The 16,970-nt window shown below is 42.9% G+C and overlaps 2 protein-coding genes across 6 annotated transcripts in view; one reads left to right on the top strand and one right to left on the bottom strand.

Annotated features, from left to right (window-relative positions):
• The window catches only part of szt2 (SZT2 subunit of KICSTOR complex), a 114,599-nt gene extending 107,314 nt beyond the window's left edge, over nucleotides 1-7,285 (bottom strand). For all 5 annotated transcript variants that reach the window (XM_070960564.1, XM_070960569.1, XM_070960565.1 and 2 more), the window contains exons 1-5: nucleotides 7,099-7,285; nucleotides 6,214-6,339; nucleotides 4,831-5,004; nucleotides 2,605-2,775; nucleotides 804-926 (exon numbers count right to left, since the gene is read on the bottom strand). In XM_070960564.1, coding sequence (XP_070816665.1) covers nucleotides 804-926; nucleotides 2,605-2,775; nucleotides 4,831-5,004; nucleotides 6,214-6,339; nucleotides 7,099-7,122 — 618 coding nt within the window. In that variant the 5' untranslated portion in view covers nucleotides 7,123-7,285. The remainder of the gene's footprint in view (nucleotides 1-803; nucleotides 927-2,604; nucleotides 2,776-4,830; nucleotides 5,005-6,213; nucleotides 6,340-7,098) is intronic.
• Nucleotides 7,286-10,085: 2,800 nt separating this feature from the next.
• On the top strand, nucleotides 10,086-15,272 carry ddx10 (DEAD (Asp-Glu-Ala-Asp) box polypeptide 10). Its single transcript, XM_070961830.1, has 2 exons — nucleotides 10,086-11,524; nucleotides 12,603-15,272. Exons 1-2 carry the CDS (start codon nucleotides 10,175-10,177, stop codon nucleotides 13,782-13,784), a joined length of 2,532 nt encoding a protein of 843 aa, XP_070817931.1. The 5' UTR covers nucleotides 10,086-10,174; the 3' UTR covers nucleotides 13,785-15,272.
• The last annotated feature ends 1,698 nt before the right edge of the window (nucleotides 15,273-16,970 follow it).

The following is a 16,970-nucleotide window of genomic DNA, read 5'->3' as shown; positions in this document are numbered from 1 at the left end:
AAACAACGGTTCAATTATCAGTCAACGCACTGGCCAAAACAAGCAAATCAGACTCTACTCAGAAAATTCTGATGGTGGTACAGCCCTCATAATAAAGCTATTTTCAAGGGTTTCTGGAGCTTTGATAGGTTAAGACATCAGGATATTAGACAGGCAGCACCAGCTACCACCCAGCGAATCTGAGTTTATTAAATGAGAATAGGTTTGCCTCGGAGTTATCAGGGTCACCTCCCATCACAGTGTACAGCACAGTGTGCTTCTTTGAATTAGGCCCACAACACCTCGAGAAGGCTCAAACATGATTTATGTCACTGCAGATGCTTAGCCCTTACACTCAGTCTTTCTTCACAGAAGTACCAAGCTACCTCTAAACTCCCTTTAAATGAAATATATCATAGACCAGAACACTAGACCACATTCAGTGTTCAGTTCAGACTTGTGAATTATGCTTCTAATCAATTTTAAATTTCAAAATTGAACTCAACTCTCTTCTTTTTCTTTTTTTGCCTGTTTATGTATTTTCCGTGTTTCAAAGAATACTAGAGTATATTGGCAAATACACTCACTTCTCTCTTACAATTAGATGAAAAGATATATATCAGGAGCTTGAGTCAAAATAAACTGTTGATGGTGATGAAGGAGAATGTCAACAACAGTGCTAACTGATGGCTTCTTAATAGTAGGCTGACACTGATAATACTGATATTGATAGGTTTGTTTTAATGACATGTTGTCTCATTAACAACATCTTTTCTCAACCTCACAAGTTATTCCAAACCCCAATGCTTTTCATGAGCCCTTGCCTGTTCATGCTGCTGATGTAGGACTTGTGCAATGCTGCTTTCCACGGCTCTGAGCTGCTGATAGATGTGATGCAGGAACTCATCGAGGTCTGTTCTATCAAGCTGACAGCCTTGTACCAAAACCTGCAGGGGGAATCAAGGCTGTCAAAGGATATCTACAACAGCTTTATGCATCACACAGAAACAAAGCAGGCCACATGCTGACATTTCTTTTCAGAGGCACAAGTGCCCTTAAGTTAAGGAATTTTGGGGCACAGAGAAAAACATTATTACAACATTAATGTACATCTTTGATAACATTAAATATACAGTGTGTATAAGATGCAGGGAAAATTATGTAATTCAAGCTGAACTCTTTTCAATCAGTGTAGAGGCTGCTAATTCTTGTGAGGGGTTACAGTTAGTGCTAGTGTTTGATGATATTTTATCACATGTGAATCCAGTATCAAATCCTCTTACTGAACCTGACTTCATTCCTGAACCTGCTTATCACATCTGAGTCCAGTCAAATCCCTTACTGAATCCATTTAGGTTTGGCTTTCAACTTCTGGGGAAATTAATGTTATAAATAAGTGCAATTAAAAAGCTGAGATGTGAAGGCTGAGAGGACAGAAACAGTTTGGAGTGGCAGCCTGATTTCTGTTCGCAGCCTGTAGCTACAAGCTGCACAAGACGTGAGAACTCATCGCAAAAGACAATTTGTGCCAAAGATTCTTGGGATAATAAAGTAAAATAAATGTTCATAGTAGCAAAAGATATCGCCACCAGTCCAGGTGTCAGAAATCAGAGTCTCTCACATCAGTGTGCCCAAACAATTGTTCACATTCACATAACCTAATTCTGACTGGCATATGTAAGTGAAATGCTGCACTGTAAAGAGCTGCAAATGCAACATGTGTCCAGCCTGTGTCACGAATCTGCAATTAGAACAATTTCCCCTGAACAGAAATCAATCAGCAGAATAGCTGTTAACCCACAGAAGACAATCCACAAAAGTGTGCCATGATCCACAAATATTCCACTATCCACAAAAAGGGACTTCATTTTCATTTCAATACAGAGTGAGCTGAAAATACACATAACTTACTCAGTGAACATGTGTTTTATTTCACATGCAAATAACATAGGTTTTACAAATGTAGATAGTTTCACCTGAAAAATACACATAAAGCAATACACACACTTGTGGATCCATCTGTGCATGTGAAATAGGTTTTGCATATTTACAGATCACTTCCTGTCAGTTTGCGCCCATGTGACATTAGTCACTTCCCTTTTATTTGTTTGTACAATTTTGTCCCATTCTTACAGCATACATGTTTGAGGATAATGGATTAATTGTTTATGGATTTTCTGGATCATGATAGACATTTGTGGATTGTCTTCTGAGGGTTACAAATATTAAAGTCCAATAAAAACTTCCAGAACTTGAATTGCATTTAAGTTCAATTCAATTCAAAGTAAATTAAAGTAAGTCTAATATTCTTTAAAGAGTAACTTGACACCCCTCAAATGTTGATTTTGCTGACATCTGCAGGTGTAACTTTTCACCATGCTGCAGTGAAGTACAGGTGGGATCCTGGGCTGGGTGACATTACAGGTTCAACAGAGTACAGTTCTGACCACACCATCAGGTGATGACAGCTGTGGTCAGAGGTGAAAACACTTGAAACTTTCAACTTTAGGGGACAGAAAAACACAGCTTTTCAACATGGTGTTAAGTTACTCTTCAAAGTATTCAATTTCTTTTTAGAGTCTTTTTAGACTTTGTAAAACACCTGTTAACAAAAACTGTAATGACCTGATGGGAGGTGAGGCCAATAATTGATGAATAAGCCAAGATGGTGATGAAGATCTTAGGCTTAAACAGTTGATCAGTTCCAGGGACTTTAAAGGGTTGAGCCAGACCAGCCAGACACCTTGACAGGGCATGAAACACCTCGTCGAAGATCATCTCTCCTGTGCTGTCATCCTGCAGAACACGAAACAAAACACAGACTAAGAATTCATTTCTGTGCTCACTAACTGCTCAAGTATTTTATGCATAGTTTTGTCAGAAGAGGGCATCAAGTTTAAGGTCCATACAGCTGTGAATCTGACAAAAACCTCCCAGCATTATATCCGGCTATAATAGTTTTTACCTCTGATTTAGGTATTTTTGGTTATTACAGGTGCATTTCTCTGTTTTTGCCACTGGGGGTCAGAATGTCCCAACAAGGTGAGTCCCACACAGCAGCTTGAAATATTATGCCTTGACTGGCTTGTCCATATAGTGTTTTTTTTTACATACTGCAAGACATGTTATGATCAACATAAGCAGACAACTCCATGTCTAAACATTTCCATCTAGGAACTGCAGTGTACCACTGAGCTGAAATTGTTCCAAAGTGTCAATTTATCTCAAACAATTGGAGATGACAGGAGAAACTGGAACTCAGTGATAGCAGGTGTCTGTGTGCTTTGGCCTTCATGGTGGACATTACCAAGAACCTCTCAGAGCTGAACCTCAAGCTCCAGCCAGCTTCTCAGATCTCTGCTTTCAAATGTGAAATCAATGAAAGTGAAACTGGAAAGAGGAAACACTGTACATGTCCCTAATCTGAAAGAACAAAAGCTGCTCTGACATCTGAATATGCTGCTGAGTGTGAAAACTTCTTCAGGCAATTGGTGAGATGTTTCAGGGTATGAAAATTAAACCACGCCATTTCATGAGGAATCAGCTGCGACACCTGCCAACCAACAACACACAATCACTGAGCTGCAAACAACAACCTGCTACTGTGAGCAGCTCTCTTCAAAGCTGACTCCTGCAAAGAGTCATTTCTGCTCAAGACTGACTGACCCACACCTGAAAAACATGCTGTGAGCATCATCATCATCATCATCATCATCATCATCATCATCACCATCATCATCACCATCTGACATCTGACACCACACCACAGAGAAGCAGCTCAAGCCACCAGACGTTAGTGTGACAAACATGTTCAGTATGGCATCTGAAGGATGTTATAAAAATTTGAAACTTCCTTGATAAGGAAATGGCTCAAGGCATGAAGAGATTGTTTTTCATGGAAAAAACAAAAATATGTAATTTTGGTGAAGAGGGTTGAGTTTTTAGCTTCTGCACCCAGTTTCAAATAATCCTACTTCTTCTCCTGAGTGCTTCTGAGCACTGGATAAAATGAAATTCTGCCCTGATGATGGCAGTAGATGAAATTTCAGGGAATCACAAAGATACTACTCTTCATCCCGTCAGGAACATTAAAGTGCACAGATTTGGATGGCAATCTGTGCCAGAGTCTCCAAGACATTTCAGTCCGGAACAAAGTGGTGGACTGACCAAACAACTATGCCAACAGCACGGTGAAAAATCTGATGTAAACTGCATAAGATGTAAACTGAATTGAACTGCTAGAAATGAAATGATCTTTAGCAGTGCTGCATGCAGTCTGACCTGCACACCAATATGAACAAAACATACAAATTCTAACTCAGTCTCAGGATGGCAATTACTGAACATAAGCTAGTGTCCCCTGAGCTTTCGCTGTACTTTGCATACACTAGTACTGAGACTGATGTCCTTATTTTGTGCTACGTATGACCAATCCAGTCTTGGTTAGACTGGATACAGACTGAAAACAGGAACAGGAAGAGCTCTTACACCTACACACACCAACAATAACAATAAGTAACAATAGCTGCTATTGTATACACAGAAATAACAGCTCATCTTTAACTTACAACTAAGAGAAAGGAAACACCAGACAAACTCTGTTGTTACTTGGGCAGGTCAGAAATGTGTTAATGTTGATACCATTAACCAGTAAGGACCCATGAGACAATGTGGCGCAGGTCATGCACTTGGAATGAGGCACCTAAGGTTTCATACTGAATATTCTGTAGATATTATGGATGCAAAAACAGATATTGTTTTTCACTATGAAGAATTTACAAAGCAAATAATTGAAACAAAACGTATTCATTTGTTTTTGCCAGCAGAGAAACACTCTTCAATCCATCTTACCACAATGCCTGTGGAGGGGCTGAGGTCCAGCTCGATGATGAAGCGGTACCTGCGGGCCAGGAAGGTGGCCCGAGTGGACGGCATTAACATGTAGGGGTACACGGTGGGAGAGAAATCCGGCTGCCATCCTTTGGGTAAGATGCTCAGCAAGTCCAATTCATTATCTGAATTCAGCTGTAAATGAAGCGAGAGTCCAACAATGTGTGTGAGAATCAGGTAAACATACAAGAAATCTGCCTCAGTTTTTTCCATTGCTCTCAATGTACTTCCACAGGAACAGACATACAGCTAAAAACAAGGACAACACAGCAGAACAAACAAAGGTAAAGAACAGGACAGGAGTTACGTGCTGTGGTGACATTTCAGTTTTTGTTTACTTTAACATGATCTCTTAATGCATGTCTCAGAAATATTAAAGCCACTATATTAAATTTAGAGAGAACTTAAATATAAATACAGAAGCCAGAGGCCACAAGAGTGTCACTGAGGTTGAAAAGTGGCTACTGGCAAAGGTCACTGTTGACTTTTATTGCATCACTGGCAGATGCCACTCTTCACCATCATATATGGCCGCATGCCACGTTTGTTTTCATGTTATGTGCCAGTTCATTGTGGTATGCCACTCTGTGTGCTGTTGGTATGACGGTTGCATGTCACTCCTGTTCAGGTATGTCACTGGCATGTGCCACCACACTCCACTGACAGATACAGCTGTTCATTGATAGCTACCATGTACAACTGGTACCTTTCGCCATTACATAATACAGGAAGATAACTACTCCTTGCGGGCGGCGGTCATTAATGTCATGAATGCTATACTTTGTGCCAGCTAAGCTAGCTGGGTGAGTTGAAGCTACATATCAGTTGTGTACTAATAGTGAGCATAGACTTGACCATTAAGGATAGGGTGTCGGCCAATGTGCATTATGTCAAAATGATTGTTTTTTTTGTTTGTTTGTTTGATTGTTTTTTTTTTTTATGTAAAAAGTGTACTTGATGTGTAATTGATGTACAATTTTATGTGTCTACCAAACAAACATGTTTTCTTATATGTGGAGAACCAGATGTGAGGGCCAGGTCTGCAGCACTACATTACTTCATTATAATGCTGCCTTGTCACACATTTTACCTTCATCCAAAAAAAAAAAATACAAAAAAAACAACTGCTGCTTCTGCAATGTGGATATTGCCCATGGATATATTGTGACTTCCATCGCATTTGGATGAATTGTTCAGCTCTATTGGGGAGTGGTCTCTAACAGCCAGCAGTGACTAAGCCCTCAAATCATATTGGCACAGACCATTTCACACAAGTGCCACAGCATCAGCACTTTGTGATGTTGGTGAAGACAGGAAAAGGAAGTATGAACATTATTAACTTACCAGTTCAGGCGTTGAGGCTGGCCAGATGACTTGGTTAAGTTTACCAAGGAACCACGCCAGACGCACATTCCTAGATATGCGATACTCCTCCTTCATCAGCAGGTAGATCTGGTCAGCCTCCTCCACCTGATGGTGTAACGTGCAGCACATGACAGAAGGATGTTCAGGGTTATGAGTACTGCAATGACATTACTTCTCACACACTGAGCTCAATAGGCAAGTGGTTAACCCTGTCTGCAATATACAGCACTTCATTTAAGCACCACATGTTTTAAACGCCAAACTCCGTTCCACCTTTAGTGAATATTTGAGTTCCCCAGTCAGTCAAATTTCCTCTATAATCAACAGTCTTCCTGTTAGCTCACGTTCGACACCTACAGCGTCCCACGCGACAGCTGGCACATGAAACGTTACATGTCACGACGTGATGTTATTCAAATTCAGTGCATCTTTACGTTCACCAACAGCCACCGGCTAATTTGCAAAACGTTACATACGATTTAACATCTGACATACATGTATAGTGTTTAACAAAGCAATACTACATTCCTTTATTAATTCTGCCTGTCACCTGCATTCATCCAAACACTGCTGAGCGGCCAGAAACAGGAACATCTCGAAACTTTAACGCAGCCACACATAACGTGTCTCGTGTGAACTTGCTAGCTGCTGTGCTAACAGTTCAGCTAACACAACTTTATATCCGTCCGCAAATGTCACTCAGCACAGCTCGACTTGCGCCGACTGTTTTTATTTAGGTTTCACTTTAAACAGGACTTTGTCAGGTTCTGGCTGTTAAGACAAACAACCAAATGGAGAATATGCACTGTTTGTCAAACCAGTGCAGCCCCAGTGCCTGTCCCTGCAGACTAAAGCTGGTCTTACCTCATTGTCCTGTCTCTCTGCCATGCCTTGTGTAGCATACGGACTGCAGGGATGTCAGCGCGCCTCAGGTCACGAATATTCACGTGTGTTTGTGCAAAATAATCTCTTCTAACACTTGTTTATCATCTGTCTTGTCTGTTGATCAGGTGCTCGTAGTCCATTGTCAGTTTAGAGTGGGTGACAACGCATACATTTCCGGTCAAATCTTACAAAATAAAATGTTTTAATTCACGTTGAAACATGCACACTTTAAATGATATAATGTCCTTAGGTAATGCCCCCAGAATGTTATTTCTATGACATGTACGTGGTTAATGTAAGAAATGACATCAGCCATTTAATTCCAAACAACCACCAATATAATCCCAAATGTTCAATATTTTCAGAGCAAATATATATTTTAACTTGTCATATATCTTTAAATTGGTTTGATAAGACAACAGGCTTCCTCAGCCAGATATTTTGACGTGTCATGGTAGAAAATAATAAAAATGAATGATCCATGAATGAATTCCATTTAGCTGTTTCAGTTTCAGGGTCCTGGAAGGGGAGGGTGGGTTTAGATGAACCAGTGGGTAAATTGACTTAAACTCCATGTTTCTAGACAGCTGCACATTTTTTTGCTAGTCAAAGTAAAATTTCTGTATGTCAGGTTTAATGACTGTTATATCAAAGCAGAATTGTCCCCCACGTATAAATCAGTGTGAATCATTAGCTAAAGATTAGCCTGATTTGCAAGGCATTTTTTTTTTCTTCCCTTTTTTTTTATTTTATTTTTTTTTTTATTTTTTCAAAAATGGTGGCTATGGGGAAAGTGAGTCAAATGCTGTGGGTTCAAATGAGCCAGTGGTTCAAACTACCACTCCATAAGACAATGAAGCTACACAAAATTGTTCTTTGATGTTCAACTCAGGCTGCACGGTCGCGCAGCAGGTAGTGCGCATGCCTCACAGCAAGAAGGTTGCCGGTTTGATCCCCAGGTGGGGCCTTTCTGTGTGAAGTCTGCATGTTCTTCCCGTGCATGCGTGGGTTCTCTCCAGGCACTCCAGCTTCCTCCCACAGACCAAAAACATGCTCATTAGGTTGATTGGTGACTTTAAATTGCCCTTAGGTGTGAGTGTGAATGGTTGTTTGTCTTGTGTTTGTGCTCTGCGATCAACTGGCGACCGGTTCAGGGTGTACCCCCGCCACTCGCCTGTTGACAGCCGAGATAGGCTCCGGCCCCCCCGCAACCCCGAAAGGGATAGGCGGCATAGAAAATGGATGGATGGATGTTAAACCCCTGATACCAAAAAAGGTGGGACAATGCGTAACACATAAAACAGAATGTGATCATTTGCTTTTTTGATATGTGCTCAATTGAAAAGAGTACAAAGATAATGTATTTCATGTTTTACCTCACCATTTTCATTGATTTTTGTAAACATATCCTTATTCTGAATTTGATGCCAGCAACACGTAAAACTGCAGTCTGAAAATACATTTCATTAGCCAATGATTGTAGTCTGACAGATACAGAAAAAGAAGGAGGTAAAGGAAATAAAAACAGTTGGGTACAGTGGAGCAGCAGAAGCAAAGAAGGTCTTCACAGAGGAGGTAGAGAAGCTTGCAGATCGTCCCACTCTCCCCTATTGTGCAAGCTGGCTCACTGTCACACTGAGACAATTGAATAGAACAGAAGCATTGCTGATGTTATTAGTAACTCTTGGGCTTTTCCTGTGACAAGTCAAACGTCTTCTGGGAAAAGGGCCAAAGATATGTCATCTTGACTTTCTGCGGAATCCAGCAACATCCTCTGCAGGAGGTGGCCCAGATTGAACCATATGAAGTAGGCCTCTTATAAACATATTGCTGAGTCTACTTTCATGAGGATCTACATCCTTTTCAGATAACAAAACGACACAATTGAGATCCTGACAGAATAGTTGTCATTGTAGTGGCATATACTGTAAATAGTGGTATAATTATTGCCGTAGTAGTTTAGTGGTGCTGCCATTTAAATTATTATTATTATTATTTAAATTAAGGGTATTTTACAACGTACCATTTTTCACAATGGGATATTGATGTTATTAGTCAGACCACAGGGTTTAATAATGTTTTATTTTGAAATTACACTCATTAAACTTCCGTGGATCTGTTTTTTTAGCATGATCCGGAAGTGACGTTCCTTCTCTTGTTTCTGCACGATAAACACTAAGAAAAGACCGTTAGATGAAGTTATTTAACATCAGCAGTCAGCCTCAGGAGCAGTCAAGAAAGCGGACTATATCGTGTACAGAGACATGCACATTTATTTCTTTACGTGTTTCTCCCTTTTTACCGACTTGCCACTAACATTTGATTGGCTGTTTCTACCTCGGGCTCCTCTGTAAGGGACGGTTTTTCCCACAGTTGAGCTTGTCATGTAGTTTTTGCTCCCCGGCATCACCTCTGAATATTTACGTCTTGTGGAAGATAATTAAAGACTTTGTCTTCTTGCTCCCTGTTCAGATTCTCCTATGCTTGCAAGGGAGGGGTGAGGCGAGGGGTGTTCTGCTGGTTGCAGTCTGCAACCTCACCACTAGATGCCAATAAATCCTACTTAATGGTCCTTCAGTCGGGGGTGGGGGGGAATTGAAAAAACATCTTACAATTCTGATGATTCCATCTTGGAAATGTGTAAAGTGGCATTTTCAGTGAGGGCTGACAGAATAATACTTACAGTATACAGGTTTTTTGAGCAAATATCTTCACTTTAATGGCAGTGTGACCAGAGTCGGTGTACTTTGTTTCAGTGCAGCATTGGTAAACAAATGCTCTCAAATGAAACAAAAACGAGTGAGAGAATGAAATTCAAAGAAGGAGAGCAGGTAAAGTAGACATTGCAATTGCTCCGATTTGTAGTTTCTCGATTCTTCGGTAATGAAGTGCTGCCTGGCAGGTGCAATCCAGGGCGAAATATCCCGTAAGAACACCTCGGTATCGCGTGGTGATGATGTCATAATGAATGCGACCAAGAGCGTTTCTTCCACGCTGTTTACCATAAGGTACAGCTTCGATGTTTTTTGACTTTTTACTGCTGTGATTGTACATCATGGAGAAAAAACACGCAAAGTCCTTCGGGAAGAAACCTAAACCCGCGCAGATGAACGACGACGCCGACCCCGTCAAAAACTTCGAGAAATGGAAGAAAAACTACAACAAAACGAAAGCACGAGTGAAGCGAGAGAGAGCACAGAAAAAGAAGCCCGAGTGGCTGGTGGAGCGGGAGTACATCGACAGGCTTGTTAGCAAGTACGACGACATAAAAGCCAATGAGGCTGTCAAGTTCTCAGACTTCCCCATTTCAAAGAAAACCTTGTTGGGACTGCAGGAGGCTCAGTACAGACAGCCCACGGAGATCCAGAGACAGACTCTCAGCTTCGCTTTGCGAGGTAAAGATGTCCTCGGCGCGGCTAAAACCGGCTCTGGGAAGACATTAGCCTTTCTCATACCGGTGCTGGAGTGCCTGTACCGCCAGCAGTGGAGCGCCATGGACGGCCTCGGTGCTCTCATTATATCCCCCACCAGAGAGCTCGCCTACCAGACCTTCGAAGTCCTACGCAAGGTGGGCAAGAACCACGAGTTCTCCGCGGGGCTCATCATCGGTGGGAAAGACCTCAAGAGCGAGTCGGAGAGGATCCACCACACCAACATCGTCATCTGCACCCCGGGCCGGCTGCTCCAGCACATGGACGAGACGGCCACCTTCCACGCCTCCAACCTCCACATGCTCGTCCTAGATGAGGCGGACCGCATCCTGGACATGGGCTTCGCGGAAACACTCAACGCCATCGTGGAGAACCTTCCCAAGTCCCGACAGACGCTGCTGTTCTCCGCCACGCAGACCAAGTCCGTCAAAGACCTGGCGCGGCTCAGCCTGAAAGACCCGGAGTACGTGTGGGTCCACGAAAAGGCCAAGTTCAGTACGCCCGCCACGCTGGAGCAGAGCTACGTGGTGTGTGAGCTCCACCACAAGGTCAACATGCTGTACTCGTTCATCAGGAGCCACCTGAAAAAGAAGATCATTGTGTTCTTTGCCTGCTGCAAGGAGGTGCAGTATCTGTTCCGAATCTTCTGCCGCCTCAGACCCGGCATCCCCGTCCTGGCTTTGCACGGCAAGCAGCAGCAGATGAAGAGGGTGGAGGTCTACAATGACTTCCTCAGAAAGCAAAACGCTGTGCTCTTCGCCACTGACATCGCTGCCAGAGGCCTGGACTTCCCCGCCGTCAACTGGGTGCTGCAGTTTGACTGTCCAGAAGATGCAGACACTTACATCCACAGGGTGGGCCGGACCGCCAGGTACAAGGAGGGGGGGGAGGCCCTGCTGCTGCTGCTTCCCTCAGAGGAGAAGGGGATGGTCAGTCAGCTGCAGGAGAAGAAGGTCCCCATCAATAAGATCCAGGTTAGACCTCACCTCGTGCATCCACAGCATCACACTGCAGTCCACTGAAGTACAGCAAAACTCAACTGTCTGGCCATTTTCAGGATGTGCTTTGTGTTAGTAGTATACAGTTCATGTTCAACAGACAGCATCAGCACACTCAGACAGCACAGGAGTGTGTCCTGTAATAAAGTGCATATAGTGCTGTATTAGATTACACAGCACTGACTCGAGCATAGACTATAGAAAAGCAGACTGGATATTTCAAATCAGCGACAGATGGCTTCAGGTTAGGTGTTACCGCTAAGGTGAGACTGAAGAAAGGATTTTCAGGGATTTTCGTTTCTGGAACAGTTTTCTTATTAGGTGGAAATGTTCGAAGTGGGGCCCTTAATTAACCAGATATGTGCTGACAGAGAAATTTACAGTTAAAAATAAAGAAACTTTCTCTAAATGCTGCTTTATACTGCTCAATTTATACTGCTGGATCACAGATCCAGCAGTATAAATTGAGCTGATGTCAACCAAATTATCATTAACCCTGTCCCATTAACCTCATCTGAAAGCACAACTTTTCCAAACAATAATGTTGAAGACATCTACAGGAAGGCAAAAATCAGTGTTATCACTCCAACAAATTTCTGAGTGGAGAGCTCCTTGACCTTCCCCTGTTGCTACAGCTGTCTTTGTCTTCATTATCAATTTTACTCTTAATTTGTTCCCAGTATTTTCTATGTTACGAAACATTACTTAAAATAGCCTTTCATCATGAATATCATGCACATTGTTTCAATAATATGCCCTCATCTGCAGGTAATTTACACTCCTTGCTTTTGCCTCCAGCAGTGTGTCTTGACAGAAGCAGATGTATTTTCAAAGTTTAAATGACACTGAAGTAAGAGCTGTTTGATGTGCAACACTGACAGATAGGCACCTTTCATGAGCCAGGTGACTGAATGGAGTTTGGTACGAAAGAGAAAAGAATGATGTCCTCAGGTGCTCCATGGAGTGTCTGCAACACAAACATACAGATCTGAGTGTCATCATAACGACAATAGAGCACCTGTCTGTACTCATATGATTGTCTGCATGTTTCCAGGTGAATGCAGACAGAATGCAGACTGTCCAGCAGAAGCTGGAGGCCTTCCTGGCCCAGGAGAAGGAGCAGAAGGAGAGAGCTCAGAGGTGTTTCGTCTCCTACCTGCGCTCCGTCTATCTGATGAAGAACAAAGAGGTGTTTGATGTCTTTAAACTCCAGATTGAGGAGTACGCACATTCTCTGGGCCTCGCTGTGGCTCCAAGGGTGCGCTTCTTAAATAAAGCTCAGGCACAGAGAGCTGAGAAAGAAGGACAGAGAGAAAAGGAGCTGTCTGATGAAGAGGAAGAGCTGAGGAGCTTTAAGGCACAGATGAGAGGAAGCAGTCCTCAAGAGGAAAGCCAGAGCTCAGAGTCAGAAGATTCAGGTGATGAAGAGGAAAGTGGGAGTGAAAAAGAGGTGAGTCGGTCCAAGGCACTGCTACCAGGCGCAGGTGATGATGAGGAGGATGACAATGATTTAAGAGACTTGGACCTGCTGACAGTCAAAAGAAAGGATGTCTTCAATCTGACAGGGGACCAAGAGAGTTCAGACGCACACGAGACAGATTCCAAAAAGAAAACGGGAAAAGAGACAAAGTTTAAAGAAGCCAAAAAGGTGCTCAAGAGAAACTTCCAAGTCAACACCAAAGTGGCTTTCAACGAACAGGGAGAGGCTGTGCAGATGTGGCCACCTGTCCAGCGGGCAGTGACTGGTGAAGAGGAGGAGGAAGAGGAGGAGGTTTCAGGTATCAATGTGGAGAAGGCCAGGGAGAGGCTGAAACGGGAGGACCAGGAGTTTGACAAGCAGGAGTACAGCCGCAAAGTCAAGGCCAAACACAGAGAGAAGAGGCTGAAGGCCAAGGCAGCCAGGAGGGAGGCCAGCAAGCAGCACGGAAAGAAATCTGACGAGGAAGAGGAGGATGAGGTGGTGGCCTACCTGGCCAATCACAGTGAAGATGAGTTCGACCCCAGCACCCTGCCAGACCCCGACAAGCTGCACTCTGAGGAGGACGAGGAGGACCAGACAAGTCCCGCTAAAAGGCAGCACAGCAGTGAAAGCAGTGATGAGGGAGACGAGGAGCTCACAGCGAGGGAGAGGAAGAGGGTGAGGCAGCAGGGTGATGAGCACAAAACCCTGGACACTGGTCTCTCTCTGGCTGAAGACGAGGAGTTAGTCTTACACCTGCTGGGAGGACGGAGGTAGAGGGAAGGAGTTGGAGGCATTTAGGGAGGCTTTCTAAACATGAACTCATCAGTTAGTCAGTGGTCAAATGTAAAAAAAAAAAAAAGTCCATGTTTTGTGTCTACAGTGTGATTGAACAAACCATGATCAGTTATCATTATGGAAGGAGACCTGTGCAGGTCTTTTGTGTATGATGAATGCATTTCCTGTCTCATGAAACATTTACAAAGCTGATTTTGGATCCTGCATTGCTTACATTCATGATAACAGTGAGTCTTCCTCTGTGCTGCCTTTGCTGAGTGTCTTGGCACATTATCTCCACCTGTAGGTCAGTGGAATAATGTGATACCATTGGTAGTCTCGTGTATTGTGTAACTGATGTGCACGTGTGTGTTTATGTGTGTGCACAAGACAAACAAAACAGAAAATCTCTTCTTTAGTGCTCCACAGGTTACCTTTAAGAGAAGTGCTGTAATGATCAAGAGCAGCAACCAGGCACCATCATTCACGTTAGAGAGCAGAGCAGCTTACTGCAGGAGCTGCAGCTGAATGGCTTTGTAGCACAGAGGTGCTTCGTTGTTTGTGTTTGAGTCTGCAGTCCACAGTCAGAGTTCTTGTGTATTAACTCATGACCTTTATCATCAGAGGGACTGGAGGTCTTGTAATTAATGACATGTATTGAGTACATAACATGATCTAACCTTCCTTATGTCTGATCAGAGTAATTTAATATCAGAGAACGTTATCACTATTTTGCAATCAGTTATGATTTTGTGTGATTCTAAGAAGTTGTATTGAGCATTTCAGTGTCTAGTTCAATGGTTTGAAATTGAATTTGATCCTGGAGCTGTTGTTTCTCACAGCTGCATTCCTTTCTGTGGAGAGTTGTAGGATTTGAATCTCTGGTTAACACCCTATCTAAACTGAAGTGCCTCCCTGCTCTGCCTGCTCACACTGGAAGCTGGGGTGAACGGCCTGCTTCCTGGCTGCAGGGCTTTGCCTCTCAGATCTCTCTCAAACAGCTCTCTGCCTACGTTGTGTTGTGGTGAATCGTACAAAGTGAGATAACCCTGTACACAGAAGTGACAGAGGCAGCTGTGTGAAGTGCAAACCCTCTCCACGCCAATCTGCCTGAAGTGAGCCTCGTTGTCAGATGCATCCCCGCTCAATTCTGCTGTCAGGGATGGGGATTCACACTGATCCACTTTAATTCAGCGGACAATATTGACACATTTTGGTGCCAGCTGACACACAAAGGAGAAGAGGAAACACAGCTCTTACTCTGAATCACTAAAGGAAATAGCAGCAGCTGCCAAAAGAAACCTGGAATATCTGCATGACAGACCATTCTCTAAATTTAATCCATTGTGTGATATAGTTAGAAAATATACATGGTTTGTACACAGTTGAACACCTGTACAATATTTATGAATTACTACGTTTAATGTGACTCCTGTTAAGAGTGAAAAACTACAGTCATAACAGTAAACATTCATGTTCTTCAGGTCTAAATTGTCATTTTCCTTAATATTTCCCTTTTTCTGTGTAGCCAGTAGAATTCCAAAATGAAACTACCACCCATGATGCATTGCTCATTAAAACTCCTTGTTTTTGACCATTTCTATCCCATGTCAGCAGTTAATGAAAAAAACAGAAAACCAAATGAGCAACAACAGATGTAAACAAACCAGCACATGACTGATGATAAGAAACAAACAATGATGGTAGCATGTTACATCAGCAGCTGAATGATCATGACTGCAGGTGACCTGGTTTCCGTCCCTTGTGCTATAAACAATAGAAAACAATATATGTAGCTAGAAAAATGTGTCCTCGTGCCCCCGTTTCTTTCTTATCCTGCATTTATTCATCAAACACTCCCTTTAACCTGAGAAGGGCCTCAAAGACATGCCACCTTCAAGGCAGCCTGTCTTGCTCCTTCACTGCCTGTGTTGAAAATATTCCAACAAGCTCATGGAGTCATAAAAGAAACATTTTGATTGGCTCTCCATTCTCATCTCCAGGTTTGAGTAGAGCTTATCCAACAGCTCGGGTACACTAAGAACTTGCATCATTCCTGAAGGGCTCTTCATGACGTGAAGTCAAATGCCAGAAGGGTTTTAAAAGTGAAAACCCTGTGAAGGGCTGAGCTTCTGGGGTGCCTGACTTGTAGGATGGACTGTGATGAGTGTCCACTTCCACAGTTGTCCAGTGCATCTGTAGGCATGAGCTCATTCCAAATGACCTGAGAGTTTTTACCATGAGAGCGTGTGTAGCATCAAGAGCAGAGACTTCCTGCATCAGTCACATGTAAAACACATCATCTCAGCCGTGGAGTGACTCCAATGAACTGTTAGCTCCTCCACCAGCAGGAACTGGTTTGTTATACTAGAGTGCTGGTAACTGAATAAAGGAGTCAAAGGTACAAGGATACATAACACGATACTCAACCTCAGAGAATTTCAGGCTTTTCAGTTTTCAAGAGCCACTTGAAATCATTTCTGGAGGCCATGTTCTGTAACATGTTATGGTAGAAAAGAAAATAAACACTGACATTTGTCAAGTAAATATAAACATCTTTAGATACAGGCTTTTCTTTACAGGCTTGACCTTATTTCAGCTTGGAGCCCCATGGTGTCAGAATCGCTGAGTCAGCAGAGCTGGATGGCTCTGTGGTCCGTGGGAGTGAATGTTTAATGTGGGTTTGATTGAAGAAATACCACCTTATTTATGTCAGATTTTATTTTCAAATCTGATTTGACATCGCAGTATTTTTATTTTTATTTTTTTTTTATTTCAAAATAACCTCGAAACTTCCCAACATTGTCAAAAAGTTAAACGGTGCTTTTGCGTTCCTACCGCTAGATTTCATGTTACAAGCTGGATGTTTCCCGTTCACATTCATTCAGCCACACATCTACTCAAACTTGCTGTTGAAATCATTTATTAATCATGACGTTTTTCCAGTGGGAGCTCATGACGGTGCCTCCTCCTGTGGGCCCTAAATGCAGCACCGCTCAGGGATGAGTTCAGGTACCTCTCTGCTCTCACGCGGTTGTCATGGCGTGGCCATCTCCTCCACTGAACACCTTCAACAGGTGAACTCCAGACTGCGCTCTTCCTCCTCCTCTGCTCGGTGGATTTCACTGAGACATGGTAATGTGTAGACAGTCCTTTGGATAAAATATCTGGCAGCGAAACGAATCG

The sequence above is a fragment of the Chaetodon trifascialis genome, chromosome 4 (assembly GCF_039877785.1).
Source record: "Chaetodon trifascialis isolate fChaTrf1 chromosome 4, fChaTrf1.hap1, whole genome shotgun sequence".
Lineage (NCBI taxonomy): Eukaryota > Metazoa > Chordata > Actinopteri > Chaetodontiformes > Chaetodontidae > Chaetodon > Chaetodon trifascialis.
Note: the sequence above shows the minus strand (reverse complement) of the source record. Positions and strands in the feature narration are given on the sequence as shown.

What these genes read in the sequence shown, in the direction of transcription:
- ddx10 (XM_070961830.1), top strand. Translation starts at nt 10,175, where the DNA reads ATGGAGAAAAAACACGCAAAGTCCTTCGGGAAGAAACCTAAACCCGCG. An exon ending in TCCCCATCAATAAGATCCAG is followed by an intron (nt 11,525 to 12,602) that starts GTTAGACCTCAC and finishes GCATGTTTCCAG; the next exon opens with GTGAATGCAGACAGAATGCA.